This window comes from Oryx dammah, unplaced genomic scaffold (assembly GCF_014754425.2).
Source record: "Oryx dammah isolate SB20612 unplaced genomic scaffold, SCBI_Odam_1.1 HiC_scaffold_17, whole genome shotgun sequence".
In the NCBI taxonomy this organism is placed as follows: Eukaryota; Metazoa; Chordata; class Mammalia; order Artiodactyla; family Bovidae; genus Oryx; species Oryx dammah.
The window spans coordinates 59,563,012-59,585,620 of NW_024070201.1; the positions used below are offsets into that span (position 1 = coordinate 59,563,012).

General features: G+C 37.3%; 1 protein-coding gene across 2 annotated transcripts in view; it reads right to left on the bottom strand.

Annotated features, from left to right (window-relative positions):
- Positions 1-22,609, bottom strand: part of DCDC1 (doublecortin domain containing 1) — a 438,943-nt gene that overhangs the window by 175,769 nt on the left and 240,565 nt on the right. For both annotated transcript variants that reach the window (XM_040258928.1, XM_040258929.1), the window contains 3 exons: positions 15,477-15,537; positions 4,374-4,508; positions 3,812-3,969 (listed from right to left, as the gene is read on the bottom strand). In XM_040258928.1, the coding sequence (XP_040114862.1) occupies positions 3,812-3,969; positions 4,374-4,508; positions 15,477-15,537 (354 nt within the window). The remainder of the gene's footprint in view (positions 1-3,811; positions 3,970-4,373; positions 4,509-15,476; positions 15,538-22,609) is intronic.

The window sequence follows — 22,609 nt, forward strand, 5'->3', positions numbered from 1 at the left end:
AATCAGTAAACCTAAGAAATCAGGGGTTTACAGTCTCCCTTAATATTTTCTACCTTTTATTTAGTCTTCACTGAAAGCTGCATATATTGATAAATCTTTTATCATTGTATTTCTAAACTATTCCACCCTATTTAAAGATTCTTTTCTAAGATATCCAGTCAAAATAATAAGCCCCATTTGAAAGGCTAAAAATGTGGAATAATCATTAAGATGAGAACATGAATGGTCAGGCATAACAATATAGAGGCTAAGAGGAACACTTAAGGTGTGAATAGACCTGCCTGAAATTGCCATTAACAGCTGGAAGCCTCAGCCAAATAACTTATTCTCTCTATACCTAAATTTCCTTATCAGTAAAACAGAGATTAATACCTCTGTTTTACATACTGTAATGGAGCAGGACCCTATGGGGTCTTCCTGTGATAGACTCTTCCCCTCCATATCCTCTGTTTCAGTTCTCTGAAGTACCTAGATAATAGTATCTGGAACACATTTCCTGACTTGTTTTGTAGATGATAAACCCCCACCAAATGGAAGATATTAATTTCCTGATGACCATGAGGAGGTAGTTCCCAGTCGTACCGGAGCCAGAGAATCGAAACTATGACACCACCCTGTTACTTCACTATCAACCAAATCAAAGAATTGTGTGCAAACTGATCACATATTTGCAATTTCCCTCCCTCACCTGGCCTTTAACAATGTTTTCCTGAAACCTATCAGAAGGTTTGAGCATTAGCTGTCCTGGACTCCTTGCTTGGTGCCCTGCATTAATACTGCACTTTGTTTTGCCACAACTTCCCTGGTGGCTCAGACGGTAAAGCATCTGCCTACAATGCAGGAGACCTGGGTTCAGTCCCTAAGTCGGGAAGATCCCCTGGAGAAGGAAATGGCAACCCACTCCAGTATTCTTGCCTGGAAAATCCCATAGATGGAGGAGCCTGGTAGGCTACAGTCCTTGGGGTCACAAAGAGTCGGACACAACTGAATGACTTCACTTTCTTTCTTTTCTTTCTTTCTTGCTTTGCCACAACCCAGTGTCAGCAGGTGGGCTTTACTGCATCTAGGCAAGTGGACCCAAGTTTGGTTTGGTAATAGTTCCTCATAGGTTACTGGAAAATATGGCACACAAAGCACTTAAGCAAAGTCAGTATATGTTATTAATTACCAAATGCTATCTTTCCTTTTCATATATTACCTGCTAGTAACTACCTACTTCTGTGTCTTTCTCCAAATTTGACTACTTCTGATTCTCTCTTTCCTTGGCCACTTCTAAGGAAGTTCACACATTTATATCATTTTATTCTTTTCAATTATATATGCTTCTTTCAGACTATTTTCTCATTAATGTTTTCTCTAGTATTCTATTTTTTCCCAATTTCCACAACTCGTATCATGCACATTATTTCTTTATTTTTTGCAGTGATGTTATTTCATAAAATCATCATTAATAAGAGCAAAACAATGTGATACCTTTTTTAAAGCTGTGATAATATAATCTACTGATTCTCTTATATTTGGAAAATATGCAAACCTAACCAAGACAACCTAAGATTCAAAGCAGTCAATAGGCCAAGTTCAATACCATGTTCTAATTTTGCCCAACAACTCCTTCCAAAATGGGAGGAAAGTAATTGCTCTAAGTACTAACTGTTTATTCAAGATAACTTTATTAAGGAACAGAAAAAGGAGAGAAACAGAAATTATACCTATTGTGGTAAATTGTGGGGATGGAGAAAAGAATACACATAAATCCTGTGGCTTTAAAAAAAAAAAGAAGAAGAAGAAGGCTGGGAAAGTCGCTGTATCCTGAGACACAAACCCTGAGGAACCCTCTCTAAGAAAACGCCCCTAGGAAATTTCTTATTAAATAAAATCCAAAATATATTTACCAGTCGATTTCTATTGACTAAAAAATCACACATCTAAATACAAATTCCATTAAAAATTCTTTTCTACCCCTATTTGTTTTCAGAACATTTTCACAACGCTACCTATTGAGTACTTACTATATTCCTGAAATTTAAAGTCATCTCATTTCATTCTAACAACTCAAACAAGTACTCTGGTATATTAACTGTGTTTAACAGCTTCATTGTTTATTTGTCTCACATTGCCTAATACAGTATTGTATTCTTTTCTCCTAAGTTTCATAATCAGACTACACTGCTTCAAGGAAGATAAAACAGAAAACATTAGAAGAACCCTCAAACTACCCAAAGTCCCGAGCCCTCAAAAAAAAAAAAAATCCAGGTTGGGGAAACTATCGGGAAGTAGGTGAATTAGAACTTTGGTTCCTGCACAGTGACCCATGAGGGCCAGCATGAGACAAACACAAAAACCCCATATAGGTTTTGGAAATCTGAGGGCAGGAGGAAACTGTGCCTCCTTGAATAGAACCCAGGATAATGACAAACCCCCAGCACTATCTCAAGAAGAGTAGAGTAAAAATGGCTACTGAGTGAACCTACAGAGACGACCAACGACAACCTCATAGAACAGTATTTTAATTCCTCAGCTCTCCGGTGTTTTACATGAAAACTTCAAAGACTATTTCTAATGGACTTATATCCTGGTGACCCAGATAGAAAGTGGCCTGGATGTGTAGCTGAAGCCTTGTGATTGTGTTGGGGAGCATGAGAGAGTTGAGAACTTTATGTACAACTGGAAAGCAAACACTGGAGGAGGAGGTCCTGGAACACAGGTTTTCATATAGATTCAGGACACCCCCATACTATAAAACAGTAAGATACTAAGCTTGTTATTTTGTTTGTGCCCTATCTTACTTGAAACAACAAAATCAAAGGATTTGAGGGATAAATACTTTAGAGAGACAATAAATTGAAGGGGCAATTTTTATCAAGAAAAAAATATTTCCCTCCTATTGAACACTGAGGCAGGAATACATAATTTAAGAATATAAGATAGCTTTTAATTGAAATAAAGTTACATTGCACACTTTAAATTTACACAGTGTTATTAATATGTGCCAACTATGTCCCAATAAAGATGAAAAAACTTTGTAAAAAAGAAATTAAAATCTTTTTTCATGCAATTGACATTTCTATATACTATTAGAATATTTAAACTTAGGTATTATCTTGAACTTTACTGAGTATAAGAACTGTATTACTCCTTTAAGAGTACTTTAATCAATAGTTAATTTCAAACAAGTGTCTATTGAAATTACAGTTTATAAAGTCATTTTTTGCTTGACAACACCAAGTCCTAGAAAAATAATAATAATAAACCTTAGTTTTCCAATTAAATGAAGAAGACCAAAGAAATAGTATCCATTTTCCTATCAAGGATGATTTTCAATCAGTTAGCAAAATAATAGATGTTAGTTTTATTCTAGTGATGGAATTATATCAATTTGTTAAATTATCACTACTTAAGACCATCTGTCATGCACTTAGCCCTAGGTCTAACCCAATATTCTTGTGGAACACAGAAAGGATTGTCTATGAGTGTGCCCTTCTTTAAGACCTTTTGATATTTTCACAATTGAGTATATATGCTCTGCACTGCCTTATACTAATTATGTTATTTCAGAATATTTCCATGAGATCCCAGGACAGTAACCCTTCTAAGTATACTTATATTAATAGACAATATCATACATCAGTCTTCAATGAAATACACATAAATGTCACCTCTCTTTATCAAATGTGACCCAAAAACAACGGGCTTAAAGCCAAAGGGCTTTTGAGATATTTCAATAATCTTCAAGAAATCAAATCTTACATGAAACTGAAGGAAAACATCGAATGTCATTGAGCAATAAAGCTCCATTCTGTCAGTGCCCTACCTCTGAGCAGAAGCCTTAGGATGTTTCTCTTCCAGTTTCTTCACCAGGGCCACTGTCAGCTGCCTTGTCTCCCCAAGAGAACCTTCTGGCATTAAGTGGGTGTCTGAAGGCTCTGGCAGAGGCTTTAAATCAGGGATACTGGCACTTTTTTGCAGAACCTAATAAATGAAATATAGGAATTATATAGCTAATTTTCACTGAGTGGAAATGTCTAAACTATATATGCCAAAAAATTTAACAGTGCACATTTCATGGTTCCTTCAGCCTTCTTCATCCAGCACATAAACCTTTGGTATGTGGCCAGAACAAAAGGCAGTCCTAAGAAAAGATAGTGTGTCACCGTTTATTTAACAAAAAGGATGCTTATATAAATATACACATAGATGTTTACATAAATATAAGTATATAAATAGATGTTTATGTAATGGATATGATTTTAAATATCAAAAACACTAATTTGTGAATTCATTCTTTCCTCCTGAAAACAACCCAAACATTTTTCCTCTTTTCAAAATATCTTTCAGAGATCTAGCTCTGTCTTGCCTCTGGTCACTACACTGACCTCTTCTGCTAAGCCGCTGCCATGCTCCTGATGAGCTGTGGTCCAGGCACCGTGGTGAAGGTGATACTCTGTCTGGGTCACATCTACGTGCACTTTTAGCTCCTCTAGGTAGGTCAGAACAAACTGAGGATAAGCCTGTAGGGAAGGGAAAAAACAGAACAGTACTACCAGCCTTGTAAGCAACAGCCAAAAATCTATACAACTGGAATGATGGGAGGATAAGTTAGATTAATAGGAAAAAATCTGGCTAATAAGTTTTGTACTTTATTGTCAATTTCAGATCAAAATCAAGACAAATAACTTTCATACGAAGATTTCTAATTTGTTGTTTGATCTGATCAAGTTTAACTCGGTTGCTAAATACTAAAGCCATCCTATATATTGACAATAATGGCTAACATTTACTGAGTTATTTCTACATAGAAGGTAAATGTATTGTGTACATGTAATTTGCAGTTGCTCTATCTGGGGGGAGTATTCAATTCTGCTCTGGATAACAACAAAACAAATAGGATGGATGGGCTTCATTAGCCACAGGAACCAAAGATAAGTAAGTTAGTAACCTGAGAAATGTCAGGCCGAAAATAATTAGAGCATGTCTATTAACATAGATTGGAGAAGGCAATGGCACCCCACTTGAGTACTCTTGCCTGGAAAATCCCATGGACAGAGGAGCCTGGTAGGCTGCAGTCCATGGGATAGTGAAGAGTCGGACACGACTGAGCGACTTCACTTTCACTTTTCACTTTCATGCATTGGAGAAGGAAATGGCAACCCACTCCAGTGTTCTTGCCTGAAGAATCCCAGGGACGGGGGAGCCTGGTGGGCTGCTGTCCACTGGGTCACACAGTCGGACATGACTGAAGCGACTTAGCAGCTTAGCAGCAGCATGAACATAGATAGAAAAGGGTAGAAAGACAAAATAGACAGATTTACTAAATAACAAGCAAAACAACATATATTTACTATATACTAGATGTAAATTAAGCATGAGACACACAATCGTGAGATCTTTAACTGACCACCCATTGCTGACTCTCATTTTGGATCCTCTGCTGGATAAAATCCACAGCTGCCCATAGGCCACCTAGGGAGCACAGCTATTGACCAAGCGTACCTGCCACCAGCTGTCTCCCAGATCAAGTGTGTGTCAGTGTCTCACCTACATTTCATCTGTTAGGCCCAATTTCAACTCTGGTCCTGGTAACCACATCAACAGCAGGGAAGGGTGATGCCACACTGAGAGAGGATGCGTCTATATCAGAGATTCAGGTAATGTGGCCCTTCAACCCACCTACACTTTATGCATATTAACCTAGCCCATCTCTTTTTCCATACATTGTACTTGGTGTTTTAAATGGATTAAATAAACTGTAATCTGCACATTTTCTGTTCCATGAACTCAAGGATAGCCTATCAAGGCACATACTTGAAGTCTACCAGTACATCAAAGTAATTTCCCACATAATAACATATTTACATTTTAATCCTTGAAACAACCCTTTGAAAGGTGTGACTATTGTTCCCTTTATAAAGACGAGGAAGCCAAAATAGGGAGGGTAAAGCAACTTGTTCTTCCAGCTTGTTTACTACTTCATAAAGCTTAGATATGCTGCCTAAAGTATTATATAAACTTCTTTTTTAAACTGTGGAACTCAAGTTTTAACAAAAAAATATGAGGAAGCATTCACTGGATAATTAAAGAGTAGTATATTATTCTAGAAAAAGATGTATTAAATAACTTTGAACTTTGTTATAAAATCTATAACTAAATATGAATGCTCTAAATTAGGTTGTGGTAATGAAACCAACACCCTATGTACATACTGAAAAATATCGAACAGCACACTTCAATTCTGTGGTATGTTAATTATATTTCAATAAAGCTATTTTTAATGTAAGAGATTACATTAAAAATAGAAATACAGAGTATATCTCAAGAATAAACATAAAAAAGAGGGAGGTTTTCAGAAAAAGTCAAGAAGAAAGGTAAAAACAATATGAATTTAAAATATAGTAAATATAAATTTTTATTAAATTAATAAATGACTATCAAAATTTTAAATATGCATTTGAGAGGAAGAGACTATTTCTCATCAGCATATTTTTTTCAAACATTAATTGTTATCACATGCATTTATGCTTTTACTACAAAATACATTTTAAAAGGCCCAATTTAAAATAGTGGTGTATACTAATCAGATAATCTTTGAAAAAATTTTTGAATCACTGTGTTAAATCACTTCAGTTATGTCCGACTCTTTGTGACCCCATGGACCATAGCCTGCCAACGCTCCTTTGACCATAGCTTTCTCCAGGAAGAAATACTGAAGTGGGTTGTCATGCACTTCTTCAGGAGATCTTCCAGACCCAGGGATCAAACTGGATTCGCTTAGGTCTCCTGCACTGGCAGGCAGCTTCTTTTACCACTAGTGCCACCTGGAAAGTCCTTTGAATCACTAAGCTAACACAAAAATATTACAAACTCCATTTGTATGAAGTTGTACAAACTCCGTTTGCTGTAAGTGGAATTACTAAATCCAAAGAACATGTATTTTTTTACAGATTTTGATAAATATTGCCAAATAGTTCCTTAGAAATAATGTACTGGTCTCCTACATGGACCCCCATGTTCCCTGCCTCCTAATATTCAGACCCTTGTGTAGTCCCCTTTTTTATCTAAAAAAAAAAAAATAGGATTCTCATTTTATCTTGAAGCTGTGTCATATTTATTTCATTATATTATTTGGTCTTGTGTCAGTTCTTACTGTCTTAGAAATGTCCAAGACAATTCAACTGAAGTAAATATGACAGAAAAGGGAAATACATTATTTTACATCTGTCCTATAGTAAAGCACCAAAGCCAAAATTCAGCAACAAAGAGCACAATATTATCAATATGAGAGAAACATGAGTAGTGGGACAGGATATTACATATGTTTCAACCCGCTGTATCATGATGGTAGTTGCATGTTTCACATCCTCTAATAGAGGTAAAAACATTTTATGTAAGCTTACTTCTGAGATATATTTCCCTCTTATTGGAAAGAAGATGTATCTGGAACACGGGAAAACTTATATATTCAATGAAATGGGTAAAGAAGGGCCCAAAAGGTAGAGCCATGATGTGTCTAACTAACGTAGTTGTTGTTGTTCTTGTTGTTGTTATTGTTGTTCAGTAACTCAGTTGTGTTCAACTCTGCAACCCCATGGACTGCAGCACACCAGGCTTCCCTGTCCTTCACCATCTCCTGGAGATTGCTCAGACTCATGTCCATTGAGTCGGTGAGGCCATCCAACCATCTTGTCCTCTGTCATCCCCTTCTCCTCCTGATTGATTCTTTGGGTTAAGTAGCTGTAAGTGGAATTACTAAGTCCAAAGAACATGTATTCTTTTACAGATTTTGATAAATATTGCCAAATAGTTCCTTAGAAATAAGGTACTAGCCTCCTACACAGCCCCCCATGTTCCCTGCCTCCTAATATTCAGACCCTTGTGTAGTCCCCTCCCACATTGTATCAGAATAAGTCTATGTGACCAAAGTAGATGGCAGAAGTGGTGTTAGGTTACGTCTGAGATTAGATTATGACAAACAGCACAGCTTCCATTTTGCTCTCTTCCTCTCTTGGATCACTAGCTAATGCTTGAACAGCACTACAGAGAAGCCCATGTGCCAAGGAACTGAAGCCTCTGGACAAATGTAAGTGTGCTAAGAGGCAGATTTTCCAGCCTAGATAACCCTTAAATGATTGCAACCTCCATTGACACCTTGACTTAAGCTTCATGAGAGAGACTCTGAGTTAGAACTACCCAATTAAACAATTTCCAGATTACCCCACAGAAACTGGGAGATAATAAAAGTTTGTTGTTTTAAATTACTATATTTGGGGGTAATTTGTTACACAGCAATAGATAATACCAATAAAATAAAATTTAAAAAACCCAAATACAAAAAAAGGAATGAGTATGCTTGTCTTCCCACATCTTTATCAACATTGGCTATTCCTAGCTCTACGTCTCCTCATTAATTAGTAGGGAAAAAATACTATCTCATTGCTTACATTTATTAAATTCCTAGTGAAACTGATCTCCTTTATTTGGCTTGACTCTTTTAATTTTTCTTTTGTCATATACTTACTTTTCATGTCCTTTGCTTATTTTTCTATTGAAGTACTTACCCTTTCCTATTGTAATATCACCTCATGGCAAAAAGAAGTGGAAAAAGAGGAAATAGTGACAGATTTTGTTTCTTGGGCTCCAAAATCACTGCAGACAGTAACTACAGCCATGAGATTAAAAGATTCTGGTTCCTAGAAGGAAAGCTATGACAAACCTAGACATCATATTAAAAAGCAGAGACATCACTTTGCCTGTAAAGGCCCATATAGTGAAAGCTACGGTTTTTCCAGTAGCGGTGTACAGATGTGAGAGTTGGACCTGAAAGAAAGCTGAGCACCAAAAAAAATTGATGCTTTCAAATAATGGTGCCAGAGAAGACTTGAGAGTTCCTTGGACTAAAAGGAGATCAAACCAATCAATTCTAAAGGAAACCAACCCTAAATATTCATTGAAAGGACTGATGCTGAAGTGGAAGTTCAGCCACCTGTTATGAACAGCCAACTCATGGGAAAAGACTCTAATTCTGGGAAAGACTGAGGGCAATAGAAGGGAGTGACAGAGGATGAGATGGTTAGATGGCATCTCTAATTCAGTGGACATGAATTTGGGCAAACTCTTGGAGACGGTGAAGGACAGAGAAGCCTGTTGTGCTGCAATCCATGGGGTCACAAAGTGTCAGACATGACTTAGAGACTGAAGAGTGCTATATCAAGTTTCAGCTCAGTTCAGTTCAGTCGTTCAGTCGTGTCCAACTCTTTGCAACCCCATGAATCACAGCACACCAGGCCTCCCTGTCCATCACCAACTCCCAGAGTTCACTCAAACTCATGTCCGTTGAGTCGGTGATGCCATCCAGCCATCTCATCCTCGGTCGTCCCCTTCTCCTTCTGCCCCCAATCCCTCCCAGCATTAGAGTCTTTTCCAATGAGTCAACTCTTCGTATGAGGTGGCCAAAGTACTGGAGTTTCAGCTTCAGCAGCACTCCTTCCAAAGAACACCCAGGACTGATCTTCTTCAGAATGGACTGGTTGGATTTCCTTGCAGTCCAAGGGACTCTCAAGAGTCTTCTCCAACACCACAGTTCAAAAGCATCAATTCTTCGGCCCTCAGCTTTCTTCACAGTCCAACTCTCACATCCATACATGACCACTGGAAAATCCATAGCCTTGACGAGACAGACCTTTGTTGGCAAAGTAATGTCTCTGCTTTTCAATATGCTATCTAGGTTGGTCATAACTTTTCTTCCAAGGAGTAAGCATCTTTTAATTTCATGGCTGCAGTCACCATCTGCAGTGATTTTAGACCCCCCAAAATAAAGTTGACACTGTTTCCACTGTTTCCTCATCTATTTCCCATGAAGTGATAGGACCAGATGCCATGATCTTAGTTTTCTGAATGTTGAGCTTTAAGTTTATTATATATTAAATGTATTATCTCATTCTCTAATATTTATATTGTGAAGATTTCTCCCTATTTGTCTTATCTCCCTGTTCATTTTTGCTAATGCATTTTAGATTTAGAAGGTTTTAAAATTTTTATGTACTCAAAGCTATTAGTCTTTTCCTTTATGGATTCCATCCTTTTTTGCACGTACATAAAGGTGCCTATTCACCACTACTCTGGGTTAGATGTTTTAATGCATACTTTCTTCTAAATGTTTTATGGTTCCATGTTTAAGTTGAAATCTTTAATTTAGCTGAAACTGGTGACTTGTATAAAAAAGTAATTTATCTTTTTGCATATGAATAGAGGGATGGTTAACTTTAAAAATAATGAAAAGAAAAAATTATCCAGGTAAGCACAACATAACAAAATGAAATACTGTATTTAAATTTGTTCATTATTATTATCACTAATAGTTACAAATGATCATTTAGCCAGAATTGATATGCCAGTATCTATCGATAGGCCAGAATCTGTGCCAAATACTCAAAATACTAGTATTAATAGCTATATTTTGCAGACAAATACTCTGAAGCTTGGAAAGGTTAAATGACTTGCCTAAGGCCACACTGCAAAGAGGTGCTGGAGCCAAGATTAGTTATTAATATCCTAACGCAGTAATTCTGTCTTAATGAATGGTAAGAGTTCCATTTATGATCCAGCTGCAGATAATTATCAAATTATCCTCCATTTTAGATTAACTAGATGGATATAGTTTTAGATATGACTAAATTTAGATCTAATCAAAATTTATAAAACTCTAAAAGAATGAAATGCTTCATTAATAAGTAGTTTTGCTCTATGAATCTAGAATAACTGTAATTTTAAAAAATAAGCAATTATGTTTGTGAATGGCACATTAAAAATTTTAGAATCAAAATTCGCTTTAAAATAATTTGTTTCAAACACAAAAGTATGTGTTATTTGCTAGCTATCAATAGAAGTGTTGTGAAAAGTCAAAAAACTGTAAGTTGCAAGAAAAGGATGGGTAAAAAGGACAGCAGAGTAGAAGTGGATGTTTTCAGTACCTGAAATGTGAGACAGAAAAGCATACATTTAAACCCTGGTCTTACTTTTCCATCTGTTGGTGGGAAGGGCAATACTTATATGAGACAGAACTATGTTCCTAAGCAATAGGAGTCAGCTCTATTCAGATACACATCAGAATAAGGTTCTCATATGCATGTACAGGCCAAGAAGCTGGAGGGATATTTTGGTAAAGTCTCAAAATTCCACATATTTTTTTAACAAAGACATACAAGCTTTGGTCTTTCTATGACTTCCTTTCTAATAACCTAGAACCTCATTCTGAGTGAGTAATGCAGTCAGAAACAAGATAAGAAGACAGGTGGGATGCATCTGAGAATGAAATTAAAGGTAGTAATTACTAAAATGCTTTGACATTTGATGACTATGTCAAAATTCCTGCTTATGAACAAAACTATAGTCTTGGCTGAATTAGAGAATGTGATTGAGATTTTACCTACTGTGCCAACAACAAATAAGCAGTCAGGGCAATGTTGTTATGGTAATTTTTCAACTTAAATTCTATGAAACACTTCAAAATTCTATAAAATTCTATCAAACACTTGCATCACTGCTAAAGTGATGCAAGTTGCTACAGAATAACAGCTCAATTTCTAGAACACTAGAGAAAAAAAGGTACTATGTTTATTAGTCAGGGTCCAACACAGAGACAGAAAGCACACAGTATTTTGAACAGGAACATTTAATATAAGCTATTAGTGACAGAGGACTAGAGGGACAGGAAATTTGTTTTGTTGTTCAGTCACTAAGTCCACTCTGACTCTTTGAGACTTCATGGACTGCAGCATGTCAGGCTCCCCTGTCCTACACTATCTCCCAGAGTTTGCTCAAATTCACGTCTCTTAAGTTGGTGATGCTATCTAAGCATCTCATCCTCTGCCGTCCCCTTCTCCTCCTGCCGTCAGTCTTTCCCAGCATTAGGGCCTTCTCCAACAAGTTAGCTCTTCGCATCAGGTGGAGAAAGTATTGGAGCTTCAGCTTCAACATCGCTCCTTTCAATGCATATTCAGGGTTGGTTTCCTTTAGGATTGATTGGTTTGATCTTTTTGCAATCCAAGGGACTCTCAAGAGTCTTCTCCAGCATCACAATTCAAAGGTATCAATTCTTACGCACTCAGCCTTCTTTATTGTCAAACTCTCACATTTGTACTTGACTACTGGAAAAACCATAGCTTTGACTATATGGACCTTTGTCAGCAAAGTGATGTCTCTGCTTTTTAGTACACTATCTAGGTTTCTCATAGCTTTTCTTCCAAGGAGCAAGCGTCTTTGAATTTCACGGCTGCAGTCACTGTTTGCAGTGATTTTGGAGCCCAAGAAAATAAAATCTGTCACTGTTCCACTTTTTCCACTTCTATTTGCTATGAAGTGATGAAAGCTGAGAAGTTCAAGAGAACACTAAAGAATATATGAATAGCAGAGATAGCGAGCCCAGTACTCCTAGCCTTAGACAGAATGCCCAAGGAAGATACCTGACCCAAGGCTGAGATCCAGACCACACTGAGGGCACAGTTGTAACTCACTAGATGTTGAAGTAGTCGCTGAGGCAGTGCACAGCAGGATTCACTGTTAATATGCCTTTGGAGCACCAGAGGAAGCCATCTACAGGGAGGTACGTAATTGCTAACACCTCACTAAAAAGCCACTCACAAGGAATATGCTTAAGGAAACCATTCACAAGAAGGTGCCCACTGGTAATACTCTGCTGTGAAGCTGCCCAAGGCAGGTGCCAGGAAATGAATTGTGGATTTGGCACTGTGAGGGAATAAACTGATAACTACCTGGCTATGTGTTATAGATTGAATTATGCCTCTTGCAAAAAGTATGAAAGTATGTTGAAGACCTAACCCTTGGTACCTGTAACTGTGGCAGATGTAATCAAATTAATATTAGGTCATTGGTATGGGTGCTAATCTAAAACAACTCGTGTCTTTATCAGAAGAGAGAAATTTTAACATGGACACACACAGAATTCAATGTCATGTGAAGACTCAGACGTGGAAGGAGATGGCCATGTACAGATGGAGGCAGAGATTGGAGTTAAGCTGCCACAAATCAAGAAATGTCTGGAACTATCCGAAGATGGAAGAGACAAGGGAGGATCTTTCCCTAGAGGATTTAGATGGAGTACAAGGTTGCCAAACAGCTTGATTTCAGACTTCTAGCCTCCAGAACTGTGAGAAAAAAAATTCTGCTATTTTAAGCCACCAAGTTTATGGTACTTTTTATAGTACTACTGTAAAAATAATATACCATGTATTTTCAGTTTGATTCTTGACATTTCTGAAATCCTGATAGTGGGATTCTGAGGCAAACACTAACAGATACCATGTGATTAGTTTAATTTTGCCTCTCTTAAATCTTGATGATTAACATTCTATTTAGACTTGGAATCACAGAACCAGGAAGGAAATCTTGAAGACTCAAGGCAAATCTCATTTTACTAAAGCAAACTTTTAGACATTGAAGCATAGTTGACTTACAATATTACATTAACTTCAGGTGTACAGCATTGTAATTATAAATACCATACACATACAGAAGAATACAAATATCATAAGTGTACATTCAATCGATTTGCACATAGTGAATACCTGTTTAACCAAACAACCAGGTCAAGAAAGGGAACAGCAACACATGGCCCCTTTCAGTCCCTAACATTCTTCAGCTATATCCACTCTCCTGACTTCTAACACAATATTATGTTTTTCCTGGCATATATATTTATACATATATATATATATATGTATGTAATGGAATATTACTCAGCCATAAAAAGAAGGAAATGCTGTCATTTGTGACAACATGGATGAACCTTGAGGGTATTATGCTAAGTGAAACAATTTAGACAGAGAAAGACAAATATCACATATTTTCACTAATACGTGTTATCTATAAAACAAAACCAGTGAATAAGCACGTGTGTGTGTGTGTGTGTGTGTGTATGCATGTGCTTATTTGTTCAGTCATGCCTAACTCTTCTTGACCAGGCTCCTCTATCCATGGGGATTCTCTAGGCAAGAACACTGGAATAGGTTGCTGTGCCCTCCTCCAGGGGATCTTCTCAACCCAGGGACTGAACCCAGGTCTCCCTCATTGCAGGTGGATTCTTTACCATCTGAGCCACCAGGAAAGCCCGAAGAAGCATAACAAAGCATAAACAGAGTCATAGATACAGAGAATAGGTGATTGCCAGAGGGGAGAGTTGGGGAGGATGAGTGAAGTAAGTGAGGGAGAGTAAGAGATACAAATTTCCAATTACAAAATAAGTTATGGGAATGAAATGCACAGTGTGAGGAATGTGCTCAATAATAATATGATATCTTTGTATAGTGACGGATGGTAACTAGACTTATTGTGGTGATCATTTTGTAATGTATAGAAAGATCAAATCACTATGTCATGCATCTGGAACTAACATACTGTTGTAGTAAACTAAACTTCAAAACTAAACAACTTACAGAATAAAAGACCAGACTTGCAGTTACCAGAAGTGAGGAGTGAGGAGAGGTACAAACTTTCAGTTATAAGATAAATAACTGGGATTTAATGCACAAAATAAGGGCTTCCCTGGTAGCTCAGCTGGTAAAGAATCCACCTGCAATTCAGGAGACCCTGGTTCAATTCCTGGGTCAGGAAGATTCGCTGGAGAAGGAATAGGCTACCCATGCCAGTATTTATGGGCTTCCCTGGTGGCTCAGATGGTAAAGAATCCACCTGCAATGAGGGAGAATTGGGTTCAATCCCTGGGTTGGGAAGATCCCCTGGAGAAGGGAATGACTACCCACTTCAGTATTCTGGCCTGGAGAATTCCATGGACTTTAGTCCATGGGGTCACAAAGAGTCAAACATGACTGAGAAACTTTCACTTCATGATGAATATAATTAATGCTACTGCTTGTTAATATATAACACTTGCTAATAGTATGGATCCTAAAATTTCTCATCACAGGGAAAAGTCTTTTTTTCTTTTATTTTGTATCTGTATGAAATGATGGATGTTTACTAAACTTATTGCAGTAATCATTCCATGATGTACATAAGTCAAATCAGTATGCTCTATACCTTAAACTTATACAGTGCTGTATGTCTGGAGTTAGCTATGGGGTAATCATATTTCAATATATAATGGAACAAATAAATGCATTGTACACCTTGAACTTACACAATGTTGTACATCAATTATAGCTCAATTTTAAAAAGTAATACATGTATTTTAAAAATAGAAGGTAATTGATGCCCCCAAATTCTAGGTTGTATCACAGCCATGAATTAAAGAAAATTATATTTGGCTTTGGAAAACTTGTTTTAAGTCAAGCAAAACTTCCGAGGAAAGTGTCAAGTCAAACTGAGTTAAATTTTAAATTTCTAGAAACAGAGTGAAATCATTTGTTCAGAAAAAGCATTTCTTGCTCTCAATAACTGAGCGCATTTTATAAGAATATAAAAAAAGAAAAAAATTTTGGAATAAAGCTGTGGTTTATAGTCCTTACCTTAGAATAAATACAACCATCAGTTCCAAACACCCACTTCTGAGAATCATCTCCTTTATGTCTGTAATGAAAATGTAATTTAGAGATTGACAACTTTTCTCCCCATTAACATGTTTGTAGGTTTCAAGTAGAAATATCATTTCCTCAGTCTGGCAGGATTGGACACATTCTAAGGATTCTCCCATGCCACTACCATCACTGCTACCTTGGCAGCTAAAGCCTTTCCTAAGACACCTAATTGCTTTAGTACCCAAAGTTCTGTGGGGGTGTGTGAATGAGTGTGTATGTGTGTGTGCACGTGTGTGTATGACCAATGGCAACAGTGATTAAGGGTCTAGAGAATAAATAGAGTCAATAAGAATATTATAGAAATTTCCATCCCCAAAAATGATCCTCTGTGAGACAGAAAGAAGGGGGCTTAAATAAAAGGATTCAGAGGATGAGAAGAAAAAAAGATACTGTGGAAAATTAGGAACCTCAGGCACCTATTTCTCAAACAATTAGGACATTTTATTAAGGAACATCAGATTTTCTGAGCTAAGTCTGAGTAAGAAAGAAAAACTAAGATGTGATGAAGCTAATCATGCCTAAATTAACTCATCACGTATTCATTAATATTTAGAAACCTTACAGAGGTAGGACAAATGAATTAAATTAAGGGTAATGGGATGTTAAACAAGAGTTTTCCTACTGCCTCAGAGTTTTGACAGAAGCATCAGTGGTTGAGAATAAGAGGTGTCAGGTAATGCTCTATTCTAAAGCAAGGAACTATATGATCTGGGCAGAGAACGTAAATGTACGTAATGGTTCAGCACACATTACCTTTCACCTACACCCACATTATGTAAGAAAACGTGAAAAATTTCTGGGCATGTTGGGATGGGTGCTTATTAATAATGTAGGTCTCCAGGCCGCTATCCTCAGAGATTTTGATTCTTAAGGTCTGGACTCCCAGAAATATACATTACTAGGTATCACAAATGATTCCAATCACAAGAATTCTGGGGAATTTGGATCTGTGTGGTTTATGGACCAGACTTTGGAAAACATTGAACTAGAATGATGAGAGCCAAGGAAAGAAAGGACCACGTACTTGAAGTATTATAAAAGAAGAACTGATTTGGTGATTAAATAAATGGGGTATGGGTTAGAAACAGTAGGCAAGGTTAAGCCTTAAATGTCAAATTTGGGTAAAGAAGAACAAGACAGTATTAAAAGAAAATGAAATTAGAATATGAGAGGAAAGCAGAGCTGTGAGGAATATGAAGGGTTCTGATAATTAAAGACTGGTAACAGAAATCAATGAAGCTGGCTAGAACTAAACGTGAGGGCTGCCATTGGGAATTGTGAAGAATACAGCAAACTGGAGGGTATATGTTCCATCCAGAGGGGGAATAATGGTGTCATGAGAAGATGAAAGTTCAGTGTTGCCCATTCTGATTTTTTCAATAAGGCCAGTAATTTTTTGCATGAAATCTCCCTGTTTCTATAAGCTAATGCTGCTGCTGCTGCTGCTGTTGCTAAGTCACCTCAGTCATGCCCCACTCTGTGCGACCCCATAGATGGCAGCCCACCAGGCTCCCCCATCCCTGGGATTCTCCAGGCAAGAACACTGGAGTGGGTTGCCATTTCCTTCTCCAATGCATGAAAGTGAAAAGTGAAAGGGAAGTTGCTCAGTCATGTCCGACTCTTAGTGACCCCAGGGACTGCAGCCTACCAGGTTCCTCTGTCCATGGGATTTTCCAGGCAAGAATACTGGAGTGGGGTGCCATTGCCTTCTCCCTATAAGCTAATAACTAATTACAAATACTATAATAATGTGCAAATCAAACAAAATCTGTAGCTCCCCAGTTTTTACTGTCCATAATCTAACCTGTGTGTGTAAATGGATGTGTGTTTATGTGTCTGTACCTATGTGTGCATACTGCTTTAAGTTTACGAATTTAACAGTACAGGCCAGATCCTATAATCCACATTCTTTACAAACTGAAGTGAAATCCAGATTAAATGATGGTGTTAAAAAAAATCTTTGATCCAATTGGTTTGTCTAATTGATGCCCCAAATATCTTTTAGAAAGAAGCATTTTTTTTATTTTTTGGTTTATGATTTTTATGTTTTTATGGTTTTGAGATCAATTGATAATGACATTGTTGGTTTGTCTTTCATCCCTTCATGGTCTTATACACACCACAGACAATTATTAAAAGACAAACAAGTGCAAGCACTTACTATATTGAATAAGAATAAGATGAGCGACACCAAATGAGACATAACTGAACTAATGAGGCATGATATGTTTATGATATTCTTTGTGAGTTGTCAGGTTGCTATCTTAAGTGTCGGTTCTATTATTTTTAGCATATAAAAGGCAATGTCTTAATTCATAGCTTTGCTAAAATCACATGATATTAATACTACTTAGGAGAAGAGGAAAAATTTTTATCACTAAAAGTTGCTGCCACATGAGGATATTTATTGTTATATAATGAAATATGGTTATATTTTTAAAGAAATAAAACACAAGCATTTCAGATGCTCTGGAAAAGATACACTTATCCAGAGGTGAGTGAGTTCTAACAATCCTGGTCCTTAACAAAATGTAGCCTCACAATAGATTGTTTCCCAGTTAAAGGCAAGCTGCATCAATACAAAGGCAAAAATCCTCATCTGTATAGAGAGCCTCCTTTTTTTCCTGCCCATCCTAAATTCCTCCTTCTCTTCCTTGATCTCTTTCCTTCCTTTCTAAATTAAACCAAATCTTTTCTTGTAAATACAGATGTTTCAAGTTAAACTTACAACAGTTATGTTTTGTGTTTAATTATCATCTTTTTCGATTCCCAAGTTCTCTTCTCTATAGGCAATAAGAACATTGAGTTTAAGCTTTAATCCCACCCAAATTCCACAATAATCCTGGCCAGAGTAGGAAGTAATCTCAGGACAGATCAGCACCAGCTTCAGTATGCAGTGAGTCCAGAGAGAGCCCTGGGCATGAAGAGCATGCTTATCAAGCTGCATATAACCTTTCCACACACCTGCCATTTTTACCTCAACCATGGATCACACTGAGTGGTCTTCCTTCACAATTTCCTTCTAAAATAACCACTTAGTCATTTCCTACTCATCATTTTAACTTTTGGATTTTTCCTTAGGTTTTTTTTTTCTCTTTTTGTAATTACTAAAAACAACTTTAATGGGAAATAACTGAAAGTATTATAAAACATTATACAACTGACAGGCACATTTTTAAAGCATAAAATTTGCTAAGTTTTGAAACATGTGTACACATTTTAAAGCATCACAACCACCAAGATAATGAACATATATCCAGATCTCTCACCCCTCAAAAACCACCCCCAAAGTTTCTGTGTGCTCTTGTAATCATGCCCTCCTGTCCCTTCCTACCCTCCTATCTCCAGGCAAACGCTGATCTTCCTAGATTGGTTGTCCTTGTCCAGTAGCTCAGTTATGTCTGACTCTCCAACCCCATGGACTGCAGCATGACAGATTTCCCTGTCCCAGAGCTTCCTCAAACTCATGTTCATTGAGTCAGTGATGCCATGCAACCATCTCATCCTCCATCGTCCCCTTCTCCTGCCTTCAATCTTTCCCAGCATCAGGGTCTTTTCCAGTGAGTAAGCTCTTCACATCAGGTGGCCAAAGGATTGGAGCTTCAGCTTCAGCATCAATCCTTTCAATGAATATCCAGGACTAATTTCCTTTAGGATTGACTGGTTTGATCTCTTTGCAGTCCAAGGGACTCCCAAGAGTCTTCTCCAACACCACAGTTCAAAAGCATCAATTCTTCAGCCTCAATCTTCTTTATGGTCCAAACCTCACATCCATACATGACTACTGGATAAACCATAGCTTTGACTATAGGGACCTTTGTTGGCAAAGTAATGTCTCTGCTTTTTAATATACTGTCTAGGTTTGTCATAGCTTTTCTTCCGAGGAACAAGTGTCTTTTAGTTTCATGGCTACAGTCACCATCTACATCTAGACTAGTTAGGACTCTCTAAAATTTTATGCAAATAGAATCAAACAATACATACCCTTAATGGGTTTGTTTCTTCTCCTCAATATAATTGTTTTGAGATTCATCCATATTGTTGTGTGAATCAAGACTTAGTTCCTTTTTACTGTTAAGTAGTATTTTCTGTAGGACTTCCCTGGTGGCTCAGATGGTAAAGCATCTGTCTACAATGCGGGAGACCCAGGTTTAATCCCTAGGTCGGGAAGATCCCCTGGAGAAGGAAATAGCAATCCACTCCAGCACTATTGCCTGGAAAATCCCATCGACAGAGGAGTCTGGTAGGCTACAGTCCATGGGGTCACAAAGAGTCGGACATGACTGAGCGACTTCACTATAGTATTTTCTATATAGATACACTATAATTTATTTATCTGTTCACCTATGGATGGAAATTTTGGTTGTTTCCAGTGTTTACTTTTGGCTTTAGAAATAAACCTGCTATAAACATTTATGTACAAGTCTTCATAAGGACTTTCATATTCCTTGAATAATCGAGGAGAGGCTGAGCAATAAACTACAGGTATGTATATATCTACCTGTGTATAAATATAAATACACACACATACGTGTGTGTTTGTGTGTACATATATGTATGTATTTGTTGTTGCTCAGTTGCTAAGTCATGTCTGACTCTTTGTGACCCCCTGGACTGCAGCATACCAGGCCTCCCTGTCCCTCACCATCTCCTGGAGTTTGCCCTAGTTCATGTTCGTTAAATCAGTGATGCCATCCTACCATCTCATCCTCTGCTGCCCTCTTCTCCTTTTGCCTTCAATCTTTCCCAGCATCAGGGTCTTTTCCAATGCTCAGCTCAGTATTGGAGCTTCAGCTTTAGCATCAGTCCTTTCAGTGGGTATTCAGGGTTGATTTCTTTTAGGATTGATTGATTTAATCTCCTTGCTGTCCTAGGGACTCGCAAGAGTTTTCTCTAGCACCACAGTTTGAAAGCATCGATTCTTTGGTGCTCAGTCTTCTTTATGGTCCAAGTCTCACATCCATACATGACTGCTGGAAAGACCATAGCTTTGAATATACAGACCTTGGTCGGCAAAGTGATGTTTTTGCTTTTTAATATGCTGTCTAGGTTTGTCACAGCTTTTCTTCCAAGAAGCAATGTCTTCTAATTTTATGGCTGCAGTCACCATCTGCAGGGATTTTGTAAATATATATATATATGTGTGTATATTTTAGGAGAGTATCAATTATTTTCCAAAGTTTTAAAGCATTTATATTTCTACCAACTATGTAGAAATCACGTACCAACTATGAGGGTTCCAGTTGTTCCACATTCTCACCAGCATTCAATATGGTCACATTTTAAACACTGGACCTTCTACTACATATGTGGTGTTACTTAATTTTAGTTGTATTTTATATTCCCCTAATATTTAGCATCCAGGCTGTATATTGTCACCCTGCTTATTTAACTTATAATATGGAGAGTACATCATGAGGAACGCTGGGCTAAATGAAGCACAAACTGGAATTAAGATTGCCAGGAAAAATATCAATAACCTCAGATATGCAGATGACACCACCCTTATGGCAGAAAGCAAAGAAGAAATCTTGAAGAAAGTGAAAGAGGAGAATGAAAAAATTGGCTTAAAACTCAACATGCATAAAACTAAGATCATGGCATCTGGTCCCATCACTTCATGGCAAATAGATGGGGAAACAGTGGAAACAGTGACAGACTTTATTTGGGGGGCCTCCAAAATCACTGTAGATGGTGACTGCAGCCATGAAATTAAAAGACGTTTTCTCCTTGGAAGAAAAATTAATACCAACTAAATGGCATATTATAAAGCAGAGACATTACTTTGCCAACAAAGGTCCATCTAGTAAAAGCTATTGTTTTTCCAGTGGTCATGTATGATGTGAGACTTCGACCATAAAGAAGGCTGAGCACCGAAGGATTGATGCTTTTGAACTGTGGTGTTGGAGGAGACTCTTGAGAGAAACTTGGACTGCAAGGAGGTCCAACCAGTTCATCCTAAAGGGAATCAGTCTTGAATATTCATGGGAAGGACTGATGCTGAAGCTGAAACTCCAAAACTTTGGCCACCTGATGCAAAGTACTCACTCACTGGAAAAGACCCTGATGCTGGGAACGATTGAAGGCAGGAGGAGAAGGGGATGACAGAGGATGAGATGGTTGGATGGCATCACCAACTCAATGGACATCAGTTTGAGTAAACTCCGGGAGTTGGTGATGGACAAGGAGGCCTGGCATGGAGTCAGACACGACTGAGCAACTGAACTGAACTGACTGAATGATTAGCGTCTTTTCATATGCCAACTGTATATCTCCCTTGTTTCAGTATTTGTCCAAATAATTTACCTGCCCATTTTTTCTTGTGTGTATTTTGCAAATATCTATTATTTGAAGATATTTCTCCCGTGTGTCACTTGTCTTGTCATTCTCTTAACAATGCCTTTCAAAGAGCAGAAAGTCTTAATTTTAATGAAGGCCAATTTATCAATTTATATTTTTGTGGATCATGTTTTTGACATAATATGTAATAAAGTTTGGCTAATACAAGATCATAAATATTTTCTCCTTTGCTTTTGTCTAAAATATTCAATTTTAGTTTTTACATTTAAGTCTAAAATCCATTTTGAGCTAACTACTGTTTATTGTATTACATACGAACCAGTTTTTTTATATATTGATATCCAATTGTTCCATCACCATTCGTCAAAAAAAAGAAAATCTTTTCCACTGAATTTCTCTTGCAATTTCATCAAAAGTCAATTGACCGTATATGTGTGGATCTATTTCTGGATGTTCTATCCTGTTCTATTGATCCAATTGTCTACTTTGGTGCCAATAGCATGCCGTTTTTCATTATTGCTATTTTATTATTTCAGTTTTCTTAATTACTTTTATTTTACAGTAAGTCTTGAGATCAGGTAATTTTGTTCTTTTTAAAGTTATTTTGCCTATTCTAGATCTTTTGCAATTCTATATGGATTTTAAAATTACCTTGATAGCTTTTATAAAAGAAACTTTCTGGGATTTCTATTGAGATTGCATTAAATCTATAGGTCAATCTGAGGAGAATGGACATCATAACCATACAGAGTCTTTCAATCCAT